General features: G+C 49.8%; 1 protein-coding gene across 1 annotated transcript in view; it reads left to right on the forward strand.

The window, feature by feature from the left end:
* The window catches only part of LOC148147384 (uncharacterized), a 184,590-nt gene that overhangs the window by 23,583 nt on the left and 139,241 nt on the right, over positions 1–21,766 (forward strand). The window contains exon 5 of the mRNA XM_087995607.1: positions 3,490–3,609. Coding sequence (XP_087851733.1) covers positions 3,490–3,609 — 120 coding nt within the window. The remainder of the gene's footprint in view (positions 1–3,489; positions 3,610–21,766) is intronic.

Consider the following 21,766-nt stretch of genomic DNA (forward strand, 5'->3'; position numbering starts at 1 on the left):
GTTATGCAGAAAGCACAATGATTGGAGATTTGCTGCAAAGGTCATTTGGACCCCCTCATTTCAGATACTTCTGCCCATTTTCAGGGATGATGTGGAGGTGCCAGTGTTGGACTGGGATGCACAAAGTTAAAAATCACATAACACCAGGGTATAGTCCAACAGGTTTATTTGGAAGGACAAGCTTTCAGAGTACTACCCCTGACGAAGGATCAGCGCTCCGAAAGCCTGTACTTTCAAATAAACCTGGTAGACTATAACCTGCCAGTTTCAGAGAAGTCTCCCAATTAGTTGCTGTGCCATTGCTCCTAAACAGTCATTCCAAAATCACCTTTTGTCAGATTTTAGCTCAATCGTGTCACTTCCCTTTCAGAGCAACAGCCAACCTTTGAACCCTGGATCATGTGATGTTCTCCTATTGGTTGAACCAGGTGAATAGCCCCAATCAGGGAGTGCATATTCTCTGAGAGCCAGCTGCCTGACCTTGTTCCAATCCCTGCACGTTCCTCAATGGGGATTGGGGGATGATTTGACAGAGAGGCAGAAGATAGTGAGAAGATTGGAGAATGTGGACAGTGTGAAGCTACTGCCATTTCCTGATTGTACAAGTGTCAGGGAACAGGGATTTAAGGGTTTTATAAACGTTGCAGTGGGAGTGTGAGGAAGAATGTTTTTATACTGTGAGTGTTTGTGACGTGGGATTCATTACCTTCGAGATTATTGGGGGTGGAAAGGATCAGTAATTTCAAAAGGAAATTTGATGGGCACATGAGAGCAATAAATTTGTATCCGACAGAATAAATCAAGGGAAATGGGAGTGAGCCGACAAGACTAGACTCTCACAGCTCCCTTTGCACTCCTCAGTTTTCACAACTCTCCCCCCTGTCCCTCCAATGCTGTCACGGTTCCCTCTTCCCACCCACACTCTCACAGCTCTGGGAACACAGTGATTTTTGTCTAAAGTTTGGGAGTCACTGATCCACACACTTTCCCTGTTCCCGATGCTCCAGCTGTTCTCTCCTCCTGTGCACCTTCCGGAAAGGATCCTCAGGGACAAGGGGTGGCCATTGCAGACACAGACACGTGGCCAACCCTCCCATTATAGCAGGGGAAAGGTACACGGCCTGTCACAGTGTGACCCAGCAATGCATGAGCAGGCCCTTGGCCTCTTAAACACGTGATCCCATTGGCTGGTCTGCACTATGTCCCAGAAAGGGCCTCCCATACTGTCCCTGTGCTCTGTGCAACCTCACACTGCAGAGGGGGGAGGCCTTTCATCAGGACCACATCATCAATTGTCACTCCTCATCTGACCAGGAGGATGTAGAGGGGGTAAGGGAGTCTAGGGCCCAAACTCTCCACACACAGTGACCCAGCTGAGGTAATGACCAAACACTGCCTTCCCTGATGTCCTTGGGAGCTGTCCATTCACCGCCTGAGGCCTGAAGGACCCTGACATGCTGTGGGACTGCCTCACAGCTACTGGAGCTCAGTGTGTCCCCATGGCTACGGGAGGTGCTGGGGTCACTGGCAGAGGGGCTGAGGAGGCTCTGTGTGTACTCGGAGCACACTGAGAGAAGGCCCTGAGACAGAAGGAGCCTCTTCTCCTCCACTGCAAGGGACACCTGCCCCATTGTGTGATGGGGAGATGGAAGAGCCCCTGGGAGAGACTCTCCAGCTATGTTGTTCCTCTCTCACCTGGACACCCTGTGGGTGTGTATCCATCAAGTGACCTGCTGGATGTGGCTCTCCATGAGGGGCACGCACCCATCATACAGGAAGCAAGACACACCCACGGCTGGGACAGGATAGCACCGATGGCCTGAATGGACTCCTCCATTGTCCACCCATGGGGGTGTCAGCCTCTAGCAGCTCCCTCACCTCTTGCTGTGACTGCAGCAGGTTCCATGTTACTGATTGCAGAGGCCCCTCATCAGCCTGGGGCTCAGCATGGGCCTGGCCTCTACCAGACCTCTGTCTGTCAGTGGCTTCAGTCATCACAGCCTCCATCAGCTGCTCAGGAGAGGCAGTGATGTACTCACCAGCTTGTGACATTGTATCAGACAGTGAGCAGATAGCCACTGCCCGGAGAGGGTCTGTGTTGTTGGGGGGGGGGGGGGGGGGGGGGGGGTGTTGGGGAATGATGTGATGCTGCATCCTCTGAAGGACCCTCCTTCTCCAACTGGAATCCAGCTCCCTGGTCTCAGCAGCTGACTGTCCTTCTGGAGCACGGAGTCCTGTCTGAGAAAACACAAACAGTCAGGGGGTAAGGGCTTCAGATCCCCTCCTCCCAGCCCTGCCCTGCCTGTTGTGAATCTCTGTGTGCCCAGTGGTGACACAGGAGCTCAATGCCCCCTCACTCTCTTTGCTGTTCCACCTCACGGGGGGAATGGACTGGAAATCAAACCCTGCTATTCCCAGAGTCATGACAAAAGTTAATGATTTTTACATCATATTTAAAACTCCCTCATTTACTTGTCTTTTTAGACCCAGATTAACAGAAAACATGGACCAGGTTTTCATACTAAACTATTTCCTTCAATTTATTCCTGGTACATAGGTGTCACTGGCGAGGTCAGCATTTCTTGCCCGTTGGTAATTCCCTTTGAGAAGGTGGTGGTGAGCTGCCTTCCTGACCCACTGCTGTCCAACTCAGACTTTATTGCGATTGACACAACTGAGTGGCTTGCTCGGCCATTTCAGAGGGCAGTTGGAAATCAACCAAGTGATCCTGATGAACAAGATCGCTCTGCTCACAGGATGAAAAGTTCTTTTGAGATGGTGCCAGGCCCTGTCTTTCAGTGAGGGGACACTGAGATTGGCACCTCATTACCCACTCCCCCTTACCCATTCAGCATGTCCCTCACCCCCGGGTCCTATCACCATTGGGCCTTTTCCTTGTGTGGGAACAGCTCCCGCTCCTAGTGTCAACACCAAGGTGGGCCCCATCATTAAAACCAGAGGGTTCACGGAGGCTCCAAGTCCATAAACTGCATTTTCTGTCTGATTCCCATTCAAACTTCCTGAAAGATTGATGAACTGTGGAATGCTGGGATAGTCCAACAGGTTTATTTGGAAGCTCTAACGTTCAGAGGCGCTGCTCCTTCATCAGGTGGTTGTGGAGTATAAGATTGTAAGACACAAGATTAAGAGCAAAATTTTGTGATCTGTCTTATGATCCTACAGCACAACCACCTGATGAAGGAGCAGCGCTCCGAAAGTTAGTGCTTCCAAATAAACCTGTTGGACTGTAACTAGGTGTTGTGGGATTTTTAACTTTGTCCACCACAGTCCAACACCAGCTCCTCCAAATCATATCCCTCATTCAGAGTGAAGGTCGAAGTGACAGATCGTCAACTCCCTTAAAACCCACTCTCTGCCTCGTTCAACCTGTCACCATGGAATTATTAAACAACAAGGTTACATTGTCACTGGCTTGTTCAGTAAAAGACACTGGAAACTGTTACAAACAATCTTATTATCATTGTGCAGGTGGGCCCTGATGGTCGGATGGAGGTCACTGCTGTTCAGATTTCTTTGCCATTTGCGTCACCTATATTCGGGAACCCGAGGGCCGTTGTCACTCAGTTGAAGAACGAACCCTCCGTCCAGGTAATGGAAGGAACCCACTCCCTCTGAATCTGTATTGATATGGATTCCAGACTGTCAGTGTTTCTGTTTGTTATTCCCTTTGTGGATGAATCTGGGGATTATTCTCTCTTTATCTGGAACCTGCTGTGTCTCCAGTATTTCTGACATGGCTCCTCCTCACTTCAGCTAAAGGCAGGCTTTAATTCCTGGGCTTCAGGTGAACAAGATCTTACATTTACAAACATCATGATATCATCTGAGTATATCTGCATTTTCCCACCCCATCTCCTTCTGTATACCGCGAGAATAAATCTGTTTATTCACCAATCATCGAACTACAGGAGATTAAGGTGACACAGTAACTCAGTGACTAGCTGCCTCACAGCGCCAGGGACCCGGGTTCGATTCCAGCTTCAGGCGACTGTCTGTGTGGAGTTTGCACATTCTCCCCGTGTCTGCGTGGGTTTCCTCCGGGTGCTCCGGTTTCCTCCCACAGCTCAAAGATGTGCAGGTTCGGTGAACTGGCCAAGCTAAATTCCCCACAGTGTTCACGAATATCTAGGTGAGGTGCAGTAGTCGGGGAAAATGTAGAGTAATAGGGTAGGGGATTGGGTCTGGGTGGGATACTCTTCGGAGGGTCGGTGTGGACTGGTTAGTAAATGGTCTGTTTCCACACTGGAGGGATTCTATGATATTATTGATCCAGACTTGTGGACAGCAGTATGTCCACAATCAGGATGTTATTCAGTGAAAATGGCTGGGACAGGGGCCTCGATATTAATGGGGAGGGTGCAGAGAGCCCAGCAGGGGCCTGACCAAGTAGACAAACAGGAGGCTTGAAGAGCACAGCAAGCCCGGCAGCATCAGGAGGTGGAGAAGTCAATGCTTCGGGTCTAACCCTTCATCAGGACTGGATGTGGGGATGGGGGCCGGGTGGGGAGCTGCAGATAAAGAGAGGGGAGGGGAGAGATGTGGAGGATTGGAGAACACTGGTAGTGGGTACGACCTGGTTGGTCAATGGGAGGGATGGATCCGGTTGGGAGCTGGAAGGAGGGGTCAGTGGGTGGAATGGAAGGGAGGGGGTGGGGCTGGAAAGGGAGCAGGGGGATCGGTCGGAAGGTTATTGGAGATTCAGGAACTCAATGTTAAGTCCTTTGGGTTGTAGGATGGTTGCCCAGGTCGACCTGACAAGACTGGGGAGGTGGAGCTCCTCATGATCTTCCCTGGAGGGAGACATTTCCATCATTCTGTCCAGCCTCCTGAGTGACAGTCGGCCAGACTGACTGCCTGGTTTACAGCAAGAGCAGAAATGTTGGGGGGATCTCATGAAACCTGCAAGAGCAGGAAATGGAATGAAATGAGAAAGTGCTGGAGAAACTCAGCAGGTCTGGCAGCATCTGTGGAGAGAGAAACAGAGTTAATGTTATCCGTCCAATCTGGCTTTTCTGATGAACTGAGGAGATGTGCTGGGAGTGTGGCTGAATTAGGCCGGGTGTGAATTGTTGTATTTCCCAATGACAGGTTGTGGTGTTGAGATAAAGCCGTGTGTTTACAGTTTGTCAGGTATTACACCAGACTGTGGGGCTTCCTACTTGGTTTACATTTGGATCCCATGAATATTCATGAACATAAAAACCCAGTCCCTCCTTGAAGCCCCAGTCAGCAGTGTGTGAGAATCTGGTGAGCCCGGTTCACGTTAGTTTCCCGGTGATGTACAGAGGCAGGTTTCTGCAGTTTGGTCTGAGGGCAGCACTTTCTCTTGGTTATGGCACAAGGGAGAGGGACAGAAAGCTGGCAGCTGGCATGGAGCATTGGGAATGGCCAGGTTGTGGCAGTGAGGGGAGCTGGGGGAATGGGGTCAAGGGGGTGGAGGGATACACAAGGAATTCAGGGGAGGGCAGAGGTGGGATAGGGAGTGGAGATAGACTGGGAACAGTCAGACAGGGTAAGGAAATGAGGGGCCTTGAAGGTGATGTCAGTCCTGTCCACATTTGGCTCCACCTCAGGCTGTTAGCCGATAAAGTCATTCCCGGACGATGAGTTTATCTGTTCCCACTGAGGCACATCCCACAAGGAGCTGGTGATGGTCTGTTCCTCACCTGAACCACGGTGAGAGCAACATGCAGAGGCAGTGAGACTCTGGGTGGACAGGGTGGATCTGACAGGGAGTACCCTCTCTCCTCCAGCTGGGATCAGAACAAGATCAACTCCAGTGAAACCAAATGGGAACCTTCTGGATATACAGAACGCCCAAGGCCCAGGTAACTTTAATTGTGTCCCAATCCCAGCTGATGGTGATACTGGACACATCAGATCTCAGAGTGAAACCTGACCTGATAAACCACAGTAATATGGAACAAAGAACGGTGGGTGCTGGAAATCAGAAACACAACACAAAGTGCTGGAGAAACTCAGCAATTCTGAAGAAGGATCACTGGACTGGAAACATTAACTCTGTTTTTCTCTCTGTCCATGTTGCCAGATCTACTGAGTTTCTCCAGCACTTGCCTGTTTTCTTTCCGATTCCCAGTATCCACAGATCTGTGTTTTATATTGGGCTGAGGCGGGTGTTGGGTACATTCCCTACGGCTGTGTCCCCACAGACATGGCCCGTGGTTGAACTCCAGACAAAGTGGAAGATGTTTTGAGTGACCTCCACTGTCCAGGAGTGGAGTATGGGCCAAAGTGACAGCACATTGAGAAATGAAGAAGCATCTCCCAGCTGGTGACCAGCTCCTTAACTCCAATGGAGAGGGAATGTCACTTCCCCATCCCAGTTTCAGTCACATCACAGTAACACACACCTTCCAGGTTCTAGCACACGCCTCGGCTCCTCTGAATCACATTCCCAGCACCTTCAGGTAGTCTGCTCGGACAGGGCAAAGGGCAAAGGATTGATTGGCCCAGTTCTGAAAAGGAACAGGAGCCCATTCTTGCTGCAGTTGATCTTGTGTCCTGAAGCCAGTTTGAACTGGTCACAGATTCTCATCAATCTGATCACTGACGGTGGATCTGTGCAGAAAGCAGTGATGTTTTCCATGTGCAGGGATGATTTGAACTCAGTGCCTGCGGTACCTGGCATTTTCCCTTTTCCTACACCTGCCTCCTTCCTATTGTACTCAGTAAATGGTTCAATACAGCACACAAACAGGGCGGGAGAGAGGACAGTCCTGCCTGCCTCCATCTCTGATCGGAAAGCTTTCCGATTCCCACCCATTATTTAAACTGTCCCACTGATGTTTGTGTAGAGCAGATGGATCCAATTGTGGAGTCCCTGCATTAACCCCATTTGAAGAGCAAGTTGATTAAGTAGGTGTTGGATATTCTCCCAAAGGCCTTCTCCTGGTCCAAGCTGACAAGACACGTCTCCGAACCCCTCTGGCCTCACTGAGGTATTTGTCCAGACTCTCCCTCATACTGCTGTCTGAGACCTCCATGAGAGAGAACAGCAAAGACTGTGAGGTCTTTCTGCCTGTGGGCTACCCATCCTAAACTCCGGTGCAGTAGGACTTACCATCCAGCCACAGCAACAATGAAGGTGAAGCCACTGCCTAGAATGACCAGCCAGGAATTCACCAGCAGCAGTGGGAGCTGCTGGACACCAGCAGGTGACTGGCTGGTTTGAGTTGGGTGACATGTTGCTTCAAGAATTTTTTACAAGATTACATCTCTTATATGAAGGTGACTGCCCACAACCTCCATAACTTTATGGGAAGGATAAACTGTTTCCCTTGAGTGGAAAACCAAGGCCAGAGAATTGGACATTATTTCCTTCTGACCAGATCGATGGCCCATGGAGCCATTGCTGTGACCACTGCCTGAACGCACTGCTGTCCAAATATCTATTAAAAGTTATAACTGTACCTGCATCTGCCACTTCCTCTAACAGTTCATGCCACATTTGAACCAGCCTCTGTGTGAGAACATTTCCCCTCAGCTTCCTTTTAAATCTTTCTCCACTCAGTTTAAAATTATGCGCTCTAGTTTTGAACTCCCTAACTCTTTGGGAAAAGAGTTTGTTACTTACCTTATCCATGCCCCTCATGATTTTATAAACATCCATAATTAATTGGGGGAGGGGAATTTATATCGCTATTAGACAGGAGCTGTGGAGTATAAATTGGGAACATTGTTCTGCGGGAACTGTACAACAGAAATGTGAAGGCTGTTTAAGGAACACTGGTTGTGAGTGTTGGATAACTCTGTCTCACTGAGACAGGCAAAGGAATGGTCAGGTTAAGGAGCCTTGGATGGCAAGAGAAGAGGAGCTTCTTGTCAAGAGGAAGAAGGAAGCTTACTGAAGGTTTTGGAAGCAAGGACCTGGCACAGCTTTAGAGGATTACAGTATAGGTAGGAAAGAACTCAAGAAACGGACTGAGGAGAGCTCGGAGGGGGCATGAAAAAGCCTTGGGGGAAAGGATTTGGGAAAACCAAGAGGCAGTCTGCACTTACGTGAGGAATAAGAGAATGATCAGCGAGAGGGTCGGGCTGATCAGGGATAGTGGAGGGAACTTGTTCAAGAGAGGGGGACCTCGTTGATAATGAGAACATTGTGGACCAGGTTAATAAGCTTGAACAGATTGACATTAAGGAAATGGAGGTGCTGGAAATTCTGGGAAGCATCAAGTTAGATAAGTCCCCAGAGCCAGACCAGATATATCCGAGGTTACTACAGGAAATGAGGAATTAGATTACTACACCTCTGGTGATGATCTTTGCATCCTCACTCTCCATGGGAATAGTACAGGCTGATTGGAGGGAGGAGAATGCTGTTCCTCTGTTCAAGAAAGGGAATAGGGAAATCCCTGGGAATTACAGACCAGTCAGTCTTTCGTCTGTGGTAAGCAAGGTGCTGGAAAGGATTCTGAGAGACAGGATTTATGACCATTTGGAAAGACATTATTTGATTAAACACAGTCAGCATGGCTTTGTGAGGGGCAGGTCATGCCTCACTGGCCTTATTGGGATCTCTGAGGATGTGATGAGACAAGTTGACGAAGGTTGAGCAGTGGATGTGCTGTAAATGGATTTCAGTAAGGCATTTGATAAGGTTCCCCATGGTAGGTTTATTCAGAATGTTAGGAGGTATGGGATATCGGGAATTTTGGCTGTCTGGATACAGAATTGGCTGGCTGAAAGAAGACAGCGAGTGGTCGTGGATGGAAAGTATTCCTCCTGGAGTTCGGTGACCAGTGGTGTCCCACAAGGATCTGCTCTTGGGCGTCTGCTCTTTGTAGTTTTTATAAGTGACTTGGATGAAGAAGTGGAAGGATGGGTTAGTAAGTTTGCCAGTGACACAAAGGTCGGTGATGTCGTGGATCGTGGCGAGGGCTGTTACAGACTACAACGAGACACTGACAGGATGCAGAGCTGGGCTGAGAAGTGGCAGATGGAGTTAAACCTGGTTAAATAAGACGTGATTCATTTAGGAAGGTCAAATTTGGATGTTGAATACAGGGTTAAAGCCAAAACAAATGCTATACTGGATGCTGGGATCCAAGGTAGACAGGAGGAGGCTGGAAGTAGAACACAGCAAGGCAGGCAGCATCAGGAGGTGGAGAAGCTGATGTTTTGGGTGTAACCCTTCTTCAGGACTGGGGCTGGGTGTGGGGGGGGGAGCTGCAGATAAAACGGGTGGTGGGTGTAAGGTTGTAAAGTAGGGTTTGGTGAAGACAGGTAGAGGGGATGAACTGGTTGGTCAATGGGAGGAATGAATCCAGTTGGTGGCAGGGAGCAGTGGAAGGGAGGGGAGGGGCTGGGAAGGGAGTTAGGGGATGCGAAGAGAGATTATTTGAAATTGGAGAACTCAAAGTTTTGTCCTCTGGGCTGTAGGCTGCCCAGGTGGAAGATGAGGTGTTGTTCCTCCAATTTGCAGTGTGTTTCATTGAGGCAATGGAGGATGCCAAGGATGGTCATGTCAGAAAGGGAGTGGGAAGGGGAATTAAATTGGGGGATGAGTAGGAGGTTTGGTCGGCTCTTGCAGACCCAGCTGCGATGTTCGGTGAACTATTCCCTAAGACAACATGGGGAGCACCTGATGCAGTAAACGAGGTTGGAAGAGAGGCAGGTGAACCTCAGTCTCACCTGGAAGGACTGTTTGGGGCCCTGGATGGAGGTGACCGGCTGGTGTACCTACAGGCTCTGCATCTTTTCCGGTTACCGGGGAAGGTACTTGGTGGCTCGAAGGGGGTTGGTGGGGAGAGTGGCGCAAACCAAGGATTGTCGAAGGGAATGGTCCTTGCGGAAGGCAGAGAGGGGTGGGGACTGGAAGATGGTCTTGGTGGTGGGGTCTAATTGGAGTTGGCGGAAGGGTTTAAGGATGATGCGTTAGATGCGGAGACTATTGGGGTGGTAGGTGAGGATAAGGGGGACCCAGCCTTTATTGCGTTTGGAAGGGCGGGGGTTTGGAGCAGTGGAATGGGGAATGAAGGTGGTGCGGTGGAAAGCGGTTTGGATGACAGAGGGAGGAAATGCATGTTGCTCGAAATAGGTGGACATCTGGGATATTCAAGAGTGGAAAGTTTCCCTTGTCCGAGTAGATGCGGCAGAGGTGGAGGAATTGGGAGAATGGGATGGAGTTCTTGCAGGATACTGTGTGGGAAGAGGTGTGGTCCAGGGAGTTATTGGAATCTGTGGGTTTGTAGTAAACATCAGTCTGGTGACTCGCCGGAGATGGAAACGGTGAGGTCAAGAAATGGGAGGGAGGTGTCCGAGATGGACCAAGTGAATTTGAGAGCAGGATGGAAGTTGTGGGCGAAGTCGATGAACTGCTCCAGTTCAGTCTGGGTGCAGGAAGCTGCACCGATGCAGTCATTGATATAACGGCAGAAGAGTTGGGGTACATTGCCTGTGTAGGTACTGAAGAGGGACTGTTTGATATAGCCAACAAAGAGCAGGCATAGCTGGGGCCCATGTGGGTACCCATGGCCACCCCCTGGATTTGGAGGAAATGGGAGGAGTTAAAGGAAAAGTTATTGAGGATGAGGACCAGTTTGGCGAGACAGAGGAGGGCATTGGTGGAGGGGGACGGGGTAGGTCTGTTGGAGAGGAAGAAGCAAAGGGCCTGGAGGCCATCCTTGTGAGATATTAACATGTATAAGGACTGCACATCGATAGTGAAGAGATAGCACTGGGGGCCAGGGAACTGGAAGTTGCTGAAGAGATGGAGAGCGTGGTTGGTGTCGCGGATGGAGGTGGGAAGTGCCTGAACTGAGGGGCAGAGGATGGAGTCGAGGTAAGACGAGATGAGTTCATTGGGGCAGGAGCATGCCGAGATGATGGGTCGGTCGGGGTAGTTGGGCTTGTGGGCCTTGGAGAGCAGGTCGAACTGGGCAGTGTGGGGCTGGGGGACTATGAGTTTGGAGGCAGTGGAGGGGAGATCACCGGATGCAATGAAGACACAGACAGTGCGGGTGATATTGGCTTTTGGCTTAAAGCCAGGATTGTGGGCAGAGTGGAGGAACAGTGGGATGTTGGGGCCCATGGACATACGTCCCTCAAAGTTGCTGCCAATTTGATTGGGGTGTTAAGAAGGTGGATGGTGTTTTGGTTTTCATTAACAGGGGGATTGAGTTTAAGAGCCAGGAGGTTTTGCTGCAGCTCTATAGGACCCTGGTTAGACCACACTTGGAATAATGTGTCTAATTCTGATCGCCTCATTAGGGGAAGGATGTAGATGCTTTAGAGAGGGTGCAGAGGAGATTTACCAGGATGCTGCCTGGATTGGAGGACTTGTCTTATGAAGAGAGGTTGAGTGAGCTTGGGCTTTTCACACTGGAGAGAGGAAGAGAGAGAGGTGACTTGATAGAGGTGTACAAGGGAATGGGAGACATAGATAGAGTAGATAGCCTGAGACGTTTCCCCAGGGCAGTAATGGCTGTCACAAGGGATCATAATTTTAAGGTGATTGGGGGTAGGTATTGGGGTGATGTCAGAGGGAGGTTCTTTACTCAGAGAGTGGTGGGTACGTGGAATGCACTGCCAGTGGTGGGAGTCGAGTCAGAGACATTAGGGATGTTTAAGCGACTGCTGGACAAGCACATGGATGGCAGTAACCTGAGGGATGTGTAGATTAGATTGATCTTAGATTAAATTAAATGCTCAGCACAACATCGTGGGCTGAAGGGCCTGTCCTGTGCTGGACTGTTCTGTGTTCTGTGTTCGAAGGTCACTCTTTAACCTCCTACGCTGCAGTGAAAAAGTCTTGTAGCTTATCCAGCCACTCCTTATAACTCAAACCCTCCATTCCTTACACCATCTTTGTGAACCTTTTCTACATCCTCTCCAATTCAACCATATCCTTCCTGTACCATGGCAACCAGAACTGTACACAGTACAGGTACACAATCCTTTATCCAAAATTCAAAACTCCAAAAGCTCCAAAATCCGAAATTGTTTTTCTGGAGTGTGGAGCGCCATTTTGGCGTGTGTACAGGTGACCCACTCGATTTGCGTCACTCAGATGTGACATGGTGGTGTGGCCCAGCACTGACAGGCATCAATTGTGTCTCAGTGCTTGTACTATTCACACTGCATCTGCTGTTAGGTAATACTTTTCTCATTTCCCTGTGAAAATGTCATTTGTTCCAAATCCGAAAAATTCCCCCAAATTCCGATAAACAGCTGGCCCCAAGGATTTTGGAAAAAGGATTGTGTAACTGTACTCCAAAATTGGCCTCACCAATGTCCTGTACAATCACACCATGACATCCCAACTGTTTTACTCAATGGTCTCAGCAATAAAGGTGCCAAACACCTTCTTTCCCACCCTGTCTACCTGTGACTCAACTTTCAATGAACTATGTACCTGAACCCTGAGGTTTCTCTGTTCTATAACATTCCCTCAGGCCCGACCATTAACTGTGTAGGTCCTGCCCCTGGTTGTTTTACCAAAATGCAATACCTGACATTTATTCAAATTAAACTCCATCTGCCACGCCTCAGCCCATTGGCCTAATTGATCAAGATCCATTTATAATCTCAGATAATCGTCATCACTGTCTCCAACCCCACCAATTTTGGTGTCATCTGCAAATTTACTGGCCCTGCCTCTTATATTCTCATCTAAATCATTTATATCAATGACAAATAACAGTGGGCCCAGTGCTGATCCCTGTGGAACACTGCTGGTTACAGACCTCCAGTCTGACATACAACCCTCCACCACCACTCTCTATCTCCTACCATGAAGCCAATTTTGTATCCAATTGACAAGTTCACCCTGAATCCCATGTGATCAAATTTTAAGGTCAGGTTGGGACCCAGTGAGGAAAGACGTCAATCTGAGATTGGTACAGTTGAGAACAAAAGCGAGTCAATTAGTCAGGACAGGCAGGAACATGGTAGGACTGATTAATTAAACTACATTTATTTCAATGCAAGAGGCCTAACAGGGAAGGCAGATGAACACAGGTCAGATTGGGAACATGGATCTGGAATATTGTAGCAATTACAGAAACGTGGCTCAGGGATGGACAGGACTGGCAGCTTAATGTTCCAGGATACAAATGCTACAGGAAGGACATAAAGGGAGGCAAGAGAGGAGGGGGAGTGGCATTTTTGATAAGGGATAGCATTATAGCTGTACTGAGGGAGGATATTCCTGGAAATACATCCAGGTAAGATATTTGTGTGGAAGTGAGAAATAAGAAAGGGATGATCACCTTATTAGGATTGTATTATCGACCCCTTAATAGTCAGAGGGAAATTGAAAAACAAAATTGTAAGGAGATCTCAGTTATCTGTAAGAATAATAGGGTGGTTATGGGAGGGGATTTTAAATTTCCAAACATTGAGTGGGACTGCCATAATGTTGAAGGTTTAGATGGAGAGGAGTTTGTTAAGTGTTTACAAGAAAAATTTCTGATGCAGTGTGCGGATGTACCTACTAGGGATGGTACAAAACTTGACCTACTCTTGGGAAATAAGGCAGGGCAGGTGACTAAGGTGTCAGTGGGGGGTGGGGCACTTTGGGGCCAGCAACCGTAATTCTACTAGATTTAAAATAGTGTTGTAAAAGTATAGACCAGATCTAAAAGTTGAAGTTCTAAATTGGAGAAAGGCCAATTTTGATGGTATGAGGCAAGAACTTTCAAAAGCTGATGGGGGGTGGGGGGTGGGGGGGGAATGTGCAGATGTTCGCAGGTAAAGGGACGGCTGGAAAATGGGAAGCCTTCAGAAATGAGATAACGAAAGTCCAGAGACAATATATTCCTGTCAGGGTGAAAGGAAAGGCTGGTAAGTATAGGGAATGGTGGATGACTAAAGAAATTGAGAGTTTGGTATAGAAAAAGAAGGAAGCATATGTAAGGTATAGACAGGATAGATCGAGTGAATTATCAGAAGAGTATAAAGGCAATAGGAGTAAACTTATGAGGGAAATCAGGAGGGCAAAAAGGGTACATGAGATAGCTTTGGCAAATAGAGTTAAGGAGAATCCAAAGGGTTTTTACAAAAATGTTAAGAAACAAAGGGTAACTAGTGAGAGAATTGGACCCCTCAAAGATCACCAAGGAAGCGTTTGTGTGGAGCCGCAGGAGCTGGAGCAGATAGTAAAGGAGTATTTTGCATCAGTACTTACTGTGGAAAAGGACATGGAAGATATAGAATGTTGGGAAATATATGGTGACATCTTGAAAAAAGTCCATATTACAGAGGAGGAAGTGCTGGATGTCTTGGAACACATAAAGGTGGATAAATCCCCAGGACCTGATCAGGTGTACCCTAGAGCTCTGTGGGAAGCTAGGGAAGTGATAACTGGGCCTCTTCCTGAGATATTTGTGCCATCAATAGTCACAGGTGAGGTGCCAGATGTTGGCTAATGTGGTGCCACTGTTTAAGAAGGGTGGTAAGGACAAGCCAGGGAACTATAGACCGGTGAGCCTGACATCGGTGGTGGGAATGGTGAGAGGGAATCCTGAGGGACAGGATGTACATGTATTTGGAAAGGCAATGACTGATTAGGGATACTCAACATGGCCTTGTGCATGGGAAATCATGTCACACAAACTTGATTGAGTTTTTTGAAGAAGTAACAAAGAGGATTGATGAGGGCAGAGCAGTAGATGTGATCCATATGGACTTCAGTAAGGAATTCGACAAGGTTCTCCATGGGAGACTGGTTAGCAAGGTTTGATCTCATGGAATACAGGGAGAACTTGTTATTTGGATACAGAACTGGCTGAAAGACAGAAGATAGGGGGTGGTGATGGAGGGTTGTTTTTCGGACTGGAGGCCTGTGACCAGTGGAGTGCCGTAAGGATCGGTGCTGGGCCCACTACTTTTAATCATTTATATAAATGATTTGGATGTGAGCGTAAGAGGTATAGTCAGCTAATAGCTTCACATTTTCTCTTTCCACTCATAAAACCCCTCTGCCCATCTCAGTTCAAACAAACTTGACTCCCCAGGAGGCACATCCTGGATTTAAATCATGGTTCCAGAAAGACTGACCTTGGTCATCTTTAAGCTCCGTCATCACACACCTTTCATCACAAACTGAACAATCCGGCCTGTTCCACTTTAGTACACAGGGGGGTGCCCACTGGACATCCCACTGCACTCAGTAATTTGGGTTGGGATATGCTCCACCATTTGCAATTTCAAGTGTTTCAGAAACACGGGGTATTTTCCTCCAGCTCCTTAAAGTTTTGCCATTACTTTTTCTGGTGTCACCATTCTTCCATTCTCCAGCCAAAAAGGAGCAGCTCGTTCTCATCTGTTTCCGTGTGGAGCCGCCCCTTGGCACTGGGTTGGTGATGGCTCATCTCTTATTTGACTCATGTTTTGTGGTTAAACTAAGACCATAAGATGGAGGAGCGAAGGGAAGCCATTCAGCCCATCAAGTCTGTTCCACTATTCAATGTGATCATGGCTGGTCTGATAATCCTCAACTCCACTTTCCTGCCTTTTCCCTGATACCCTTGATTCCTGACTGATTAATAATCTGTCTGTTCCAGCCTGTTTGTCTATTCCTTTGCAAATGCCGGCTGATAGCGATATTAACACCTTGACCATCACTTTCACAGATGATTGAGAGCAGACTGATCGGGTGGGAATTAATTGGGATGGATTTGTCCAGCACTTTCTGTCCTTTGTCAGGGCATATCTGTCATTGTCCAAATTGTGGGAAACTTCCTGTATTGTGTGTGATGGACTGCTCTTCCTGGTTCACCATTTCCCTTTCCTGTGCACAGTCATTACAATGGAGGGGCTGTTTGGTTCACCTTACTGGGCCATTTCACATGAGCCAATGTGGAGTCACATATCAGCCAGACTGGGGAATGATGGGAGATTTCCCTCCCTGAACAGCATTAGTGACAACCTGATAGTTCCATGGTCACCATTACTGGGACGCGCTTTTGATTCCAAATGTATTTGTTAGGTAATTGGATTTAATTTTCACATCTGCCCTGGGATTTAAACCCACATCCTGCATTGACTGAGACCTCTGGATGACTCGTCTAGTAACCTTTCCCTGACACCATCATTCCCACAATCCTCACCACTGTTATCCAAGCAGTAGCTGAAACCACTCAGAAATATATTCCCCAACAATGAAGAAGGGAGAAAGAGAGAAAACAGAAAACTACAAACCTGTTAGCGTTAGACCAGGAGGAGCGAAAATACGAGAATCGATTTGCAAGTTTGTGATAACTGAATACTTCGAAAATAACATTTGTTTGGACAGGGTCCACACGGATGTGTGAAAGGGAAATCATGTTTGACAAATCTGTTGGAGATTTTTGAAGCTATTACTTGTAACGTATATAATGGAGAACAGGAGGATGGGATGTATTTGGATTTTCATAAGGCCCCAAGCAGGAGGTTGGGAAACACACTTCGAGCACCAGGGACTGGGAGAAAGGTCCTGCTGTGGGGATTGGGAATTGGTTACCAGACAAAAAACAGAGTTGGAATAAATGGGTGACTCTGAAGATGGCAGCCTGTGTCCAGTGAGGTCCCACAAGGATCAGTGTTTGCATCACTGCTGTTCACAATCGAAACCAATGATGTGGATGTGGGGACCAAATGTAATGGGCAGCATCGTATCGGGGTCTGAGCAGCGAGTGTTATGGTGAGTTGTGTGACAGAATTGGGTGACATGTGCAGTGAGGCCCATCTCGACATCAGGAGCAACTCACAGGGGCACAGGGAGTGGAGTTCGCACTGGGCCCTTTGGGGGAGGAGGATGTGGTGGGGAGTCAGCACTGAGCTCTGTGGGGGAGGGGCACGTGGAGTGGAGCCAACACTGGGCCCTGTGCCTTTATCCCAGTGGCCAACATTTGTACTCACTGCTCCGTGCCCCTCCCCCACAGGGTCCAGTGCTGACTCCACTCCCAGTGTCTGTCCCTCACACAGTTCAGAGTGGCACAGTGGCTCAGAGGTTCGCACTGCTGCCTCACAGCGCCAGGGCCCCGGGTTCAATTCCAGCCTCGGACGACTCTCTGTGTGGAGTTTGCACATTCGCCCTGTGTCTATGTGGGTCCCCTTCGGGTGCTCTGGTTTCCTCCACAGTCCAAAGATATGCAGGTTTGGGGAATTGGCCATGCTAAAGTGTTCAGGGATGTGTTGGTTAGGTGCATTAGTGAGGAGTAAATGGAGACCATTTAGGGTTGGGGAATGGTCTGGCTGGTTTACGCTTCGGAGGGTCAGTGTGGACTTGTTGGGCAAAATGGCCTGTTTCCACACTGTCGAGTTTCTATGATTTGAGGATTTGGAGGCCTACCCCATGGAGGAAAATGAGCAGGGTTGTTGTCAGAGGTGATTCAGTAATAAGGGGAACAGATAGATGGTCCTGTGGCTGTAAACCAGACTCCAGGATGGTATGTTGCCTCCCGGCTGCTCGGGTGAAGGATGTCTAGGTGTGGCTGCAGGACATTCTGAAGTGAGTGGGTGAACGGCCAGTGGCCGTGGTACACATTGGTGCCAATGACATGGGTAAGACAAGGGATGATGTCCTAATATTGGATTCTCAGGGGAACGTAGCACAAACAGCCAAGTTTCTGGTATTGAGACTGGCTCTAGTGTATTGGGAGGTACGTTGGCTTCAGTTCTGGTGATGTTCCTGTGACTTTACCATGAAACACCACATCCGTCACTTTTAATAACAGTGGATCATTTCTGGTGCAGTTCTTAACTTCTCCGGCCATTTCCGGAATGTTCTCTGTTGTTCAATGTAGAAGATGTCTGCATAAGGACTATTTGTATTTAACTTATTTGACAAAGGTAACTGAAAGAGCCCGTGGACATTCCCATGTAAGTTGCATTGCTGATACTTCATTGTATGAGTGTGAGCTGACAGCAACAACACGAACCTCTGCATATGGCTCACTGCTCGAGAAGGTATCTCTGTATGAGGCCCAAATATTGTGGTCAGTGGGCTGTGGGCTGTGAGTCGGGTAAGTTCCAGGCCACACAGGGATTGATATATTGCCAGAAATGATTCCAAGAGCTTCTCTATCTGTGCAGAGCTCACTTCTGCTTTGTTCAATCATCTTGGTGTAAAATCTATTGGCTCTCTTTCCCGCTGGGTACCACGTGAGAAATGACTGCTCCCACTCCATTCAGTGGGACATCACATGCTAGCTGCAGTGATAGCTTTCAGTCAAACTGGGTCAGGCCTCCTGAATTCATAAAGAATCCTTGGCTTGTGTAAAAGCTTTCACATTGGTCTTCCCATTTCCAGTTCCTGTTTCGGCAGAATAATTGTGTAACGGCTGGAGAATGGCTGCAAGACTTGGACAAACCTGCCATTGCAGGGGAACCTCAATTATCCAAATAGAAATTATCCGAAAATCATGTTTCCAGCAGTGATTGCATCTTTTGTTTACATTGATGAAACAGGCACCATCTCCAAGTGAGTGACCTCCCGCCCTCTCTCTCTCTCCCCACACTTTCCCTGGAGTTCTACAGAGGAGTGTACCCTAACACACACACCCCCCACCCCCACGGGTTCCAAGAATAATCTCTCCAACATTGTCCTGTACAGGGCAAACATGGAACCTGTCAAAAATTTGTAGTATTGTGTGTGTGTGTGCGTGTGCGTGTGCGTTATTTGGAGACTTACCCCACACAGACAGCAGCAGCAGCAGCAGTCTTGTTGGTGTACAGTCCAGGTGCCCCGGAGAGGAGTCGGGGTGCGGCGGTGATGAGCTGTGTTGGGGCGGGGGCTTGCACGCCTTGTGCTGGGGGTCGGGGTTGGACCAGATTGGGGGGGGCCAGGGTTGGACTGGATTGGGGGAGGGTTGGGTTGGACCGGATTGGGGGGAGCCAGGGTTGGACTGGATTGGGGGAGGGTTGGGTTGGACCGGATTGGGGGGAGCCAGGGTTGGACTGGATTTGGGGGGGCCAGGGTTGGACTGGATTGGGGGGGTCGGGGTTGGACCGGATTGAAGGGGTGGGGTTGGACTGGATTGGGGGGGTGTGGGTTGGACCAGATTGGGGGGGCCGGGGTTGGACCGGATTGGGGGGGTCAGGGTTGGACCGGATTGGGGATATGGGTTGGACCAGATTGGGGGCAGGGCTGGACCGGATTGGGGGGGGTCAGGGTTGGACTGGATTGGGGGGTATGAGTTGGACCAGATTGGGGGCAGGGTTGGACCGGATTGGGGGGGGCCGAGGTTGGACCGGATTGGAGGGCAGGGTTGAACCGGAGGGGGGGCGGGGTTGGAGCAGATTGAAGGGGAGTGGGTTGGACCGGAGGGGGGGAGTGGGGTTGGACCGGATTGGGGAGGTGGGGTTGGACTGGGTGGTGGGGTGTGGTTGGACTGGATTGGGGAGGCAGGGTTGGACCAGATTGGGGTGAGGGGGGGGGGCGATGTTGGACCGGATTGGGGGGGGCATTGTTGAACCGGATTGGGGGGGGGCAGGGTTGGACCAGATTGGGGGCGGGGTTGGACCAGATTGTGGGGGCGGGGTTGGACCGGATTGGGGGATATGGGTTGGACCGGATTGGGGGGTATGGGTTGGACCAGATTGGGTGCAGGGTTGGACTGGATTGGGGGGTTCAGGGTTTGACTGGACTGGGGGAGTGGAGTTGGACCGGATTTGGGGGGTTGGGGCTGGACTGGATTGGGGGGTGTGGGTTGGACAGGGCGGGGCGGTGGGGTTGAGCCGGATTGGGGGTGGTGGGGTTGGACCGGATTGGGGGAGTGGGTTGGACTGGACTGGGGGGGGGGGGGGGAATTGGACTGGATTGGAGGGGTGGGGTTGGACAGGATTGGGGGGTGGAATTGGACCAGATTGCGGGGGGGGGGGGGAACGGCATTGGACCGGATTGGGGGGTGGGGTTGGATCGGATTGGGGGTGGAATTGGACCAGATTGAGGGGGGGGGCTGGGTTGGACCGGATTGGGGGGCCGAGGTTGGACCGGATTGGAGGGCGGGGTTGGACCGGATTGGAGGGGAATGGGTTGGACCGGATTGGGGGAGTGGGTTGGACTGGACTGGGGGGGGGGGGGGAATTGGACTGGATTGGAGGGGTGGGGTTGGACAGGATTGGGGGGTGGAATTGGACCAGATTGCGGGGGGGGGGGGGGAACGGCATTGGACCGGATTGGGGGGGTGGGGTTGGATCGGATTGGGGGTGGAATTGGACCAGATTGAGGGGGGGGCTGGGTTGGACCGGATTGGGGGGCCGAGGTTGGACCGGATTGGAGGGCGGGGTTGGACCGGATTGGAGGGGAATGGGTTGGACCGGAGTGGGGGTAGAGTTGAAGCAGATTGGAGGGGAGTGGGTTGGACCAGATTGGGGGGGGGAGCGATGTTGGACCGGATTGGGGGGGGGGCGATGTTGAACCGGATTGGGGGGTGGGGTTGGACCGGATTGGGGGCTGAGATGGACCCGATTAGGAGGGGGGGGGTGGGGTTGGACCGGATTGGGGGGGATGGGGTTGGACCGGATTGGGGGCGGGGTTGGACCGGAATGGGGGGGGGGTGGGGTTGGACCGGATTGGGGGCGGGGTTGCACGGGGCCGGGGGCAGTGATGGTGTCGGGTCTTGCACGCCATGTGCTGCTGCAGTCTCCTGAATCGGGAGCAGACTTTAAAACTCCGAGCCCCAGAACAAAGGCATTTAATCGATTTTCCGAATAATTGATTTTCCGAACGAAATAGTGCCCGCCCATCTCGTTCGGATAATCGATTTCCATTATAATTTAGCCAACCCAAAAACCACAGTGGTTGGTATATTTTAGGCAGTGGTGCCACAATTATGGGACATTTACTTGTGAAGGTGACTTGTGTAGTCCCTGAGCATCAATAACATGCCTTAAATATTCAATGGGAGATTTAAAATATTTACATTTGTCTTGTCTCAGTCTGAGGGCATAATCTTCAAGTCTCTGCAAAGCAGCATCTAAATTATTGAGATGTTCTCTTTCATTTCTCCCCCTGTCTAAAATATTGTCTCGGTAACTCTGATTCCTTCCAATCACTGACAATCTGACCCATGGCACGTTGGAGTAACACAGGTGCAGATGTGATTCCAAATACAGGGCTCTTGTATTGGAATATCCCTTTATGTGTTAGAATTGACAAGTATTTCTGTGACTCAGGGTCTATACTTATCTGGAGATAGGCTCGACTCAGATCAATTTTAGTGAAATGCTGACCCCCAGCTAATCCAGCAAAGAGACCAATGCCATTGCAGAAGGTGTAACACCTGCCCGTTTACTTCCTCCCTCCTCACTATCCAAGGCCCCAGAGACACCTTCCAGGTGAAGCAGTGATTTACCTGCACTTCACTCAATCTGATTTACTGTCTGCGCTGCTCACAATGTGGTCTCCTCTACACTGGGGGTATGAAACACAGACTGGGTTCCCGCTTTGTGGAACATCGATGTGCTGTCGGCAAAAGTGACCCTGAGCTTCCAGTTGCCTGCCACTTCAACACACCACTGCATTCCCATCCTAACATTTCTGTCTCAGGCCTGTTACAGTGAGGCTCAACACAAACTGGAGGAACAGCATCTCATCGTCTGCTTGGGGACCTTCCAGCCTTCAGGACTCAGTCTCCAGTTTAATAATTTTACAGCATGAACACCTCCTTCCCTTTCTGTTACTGAGTCCCACACACCCCAGATCCTGTCATGGAATGGGTTGCTTTCAGCACACGAGGAAGAGGAAAACAGCAAACCCACTCTCACCGACTTAAAGTCCCCACTGTCATCTCTCTGGCTT

Source organism: Chiloscyllium plagiosum, unplaced genomic scaffold (genome assembly GCF_037043375.1).
Source record: "Chiloscyllium plagiosum isolate Xiang-an unplaced genomic scaffold, Cpla_swu_hap1 HiC_scaffold_17, whole genome shotgun sequence".
In the NCBI taxonomy this organism is placed as follows: domain Eukaryota; kingdom Metazoa; phylum Chordata; class Chondrichthyes; order Orectolobiformes; family Hemiscylliidae; genus Chiloscyllium; species Chiloscyllium plagiosum.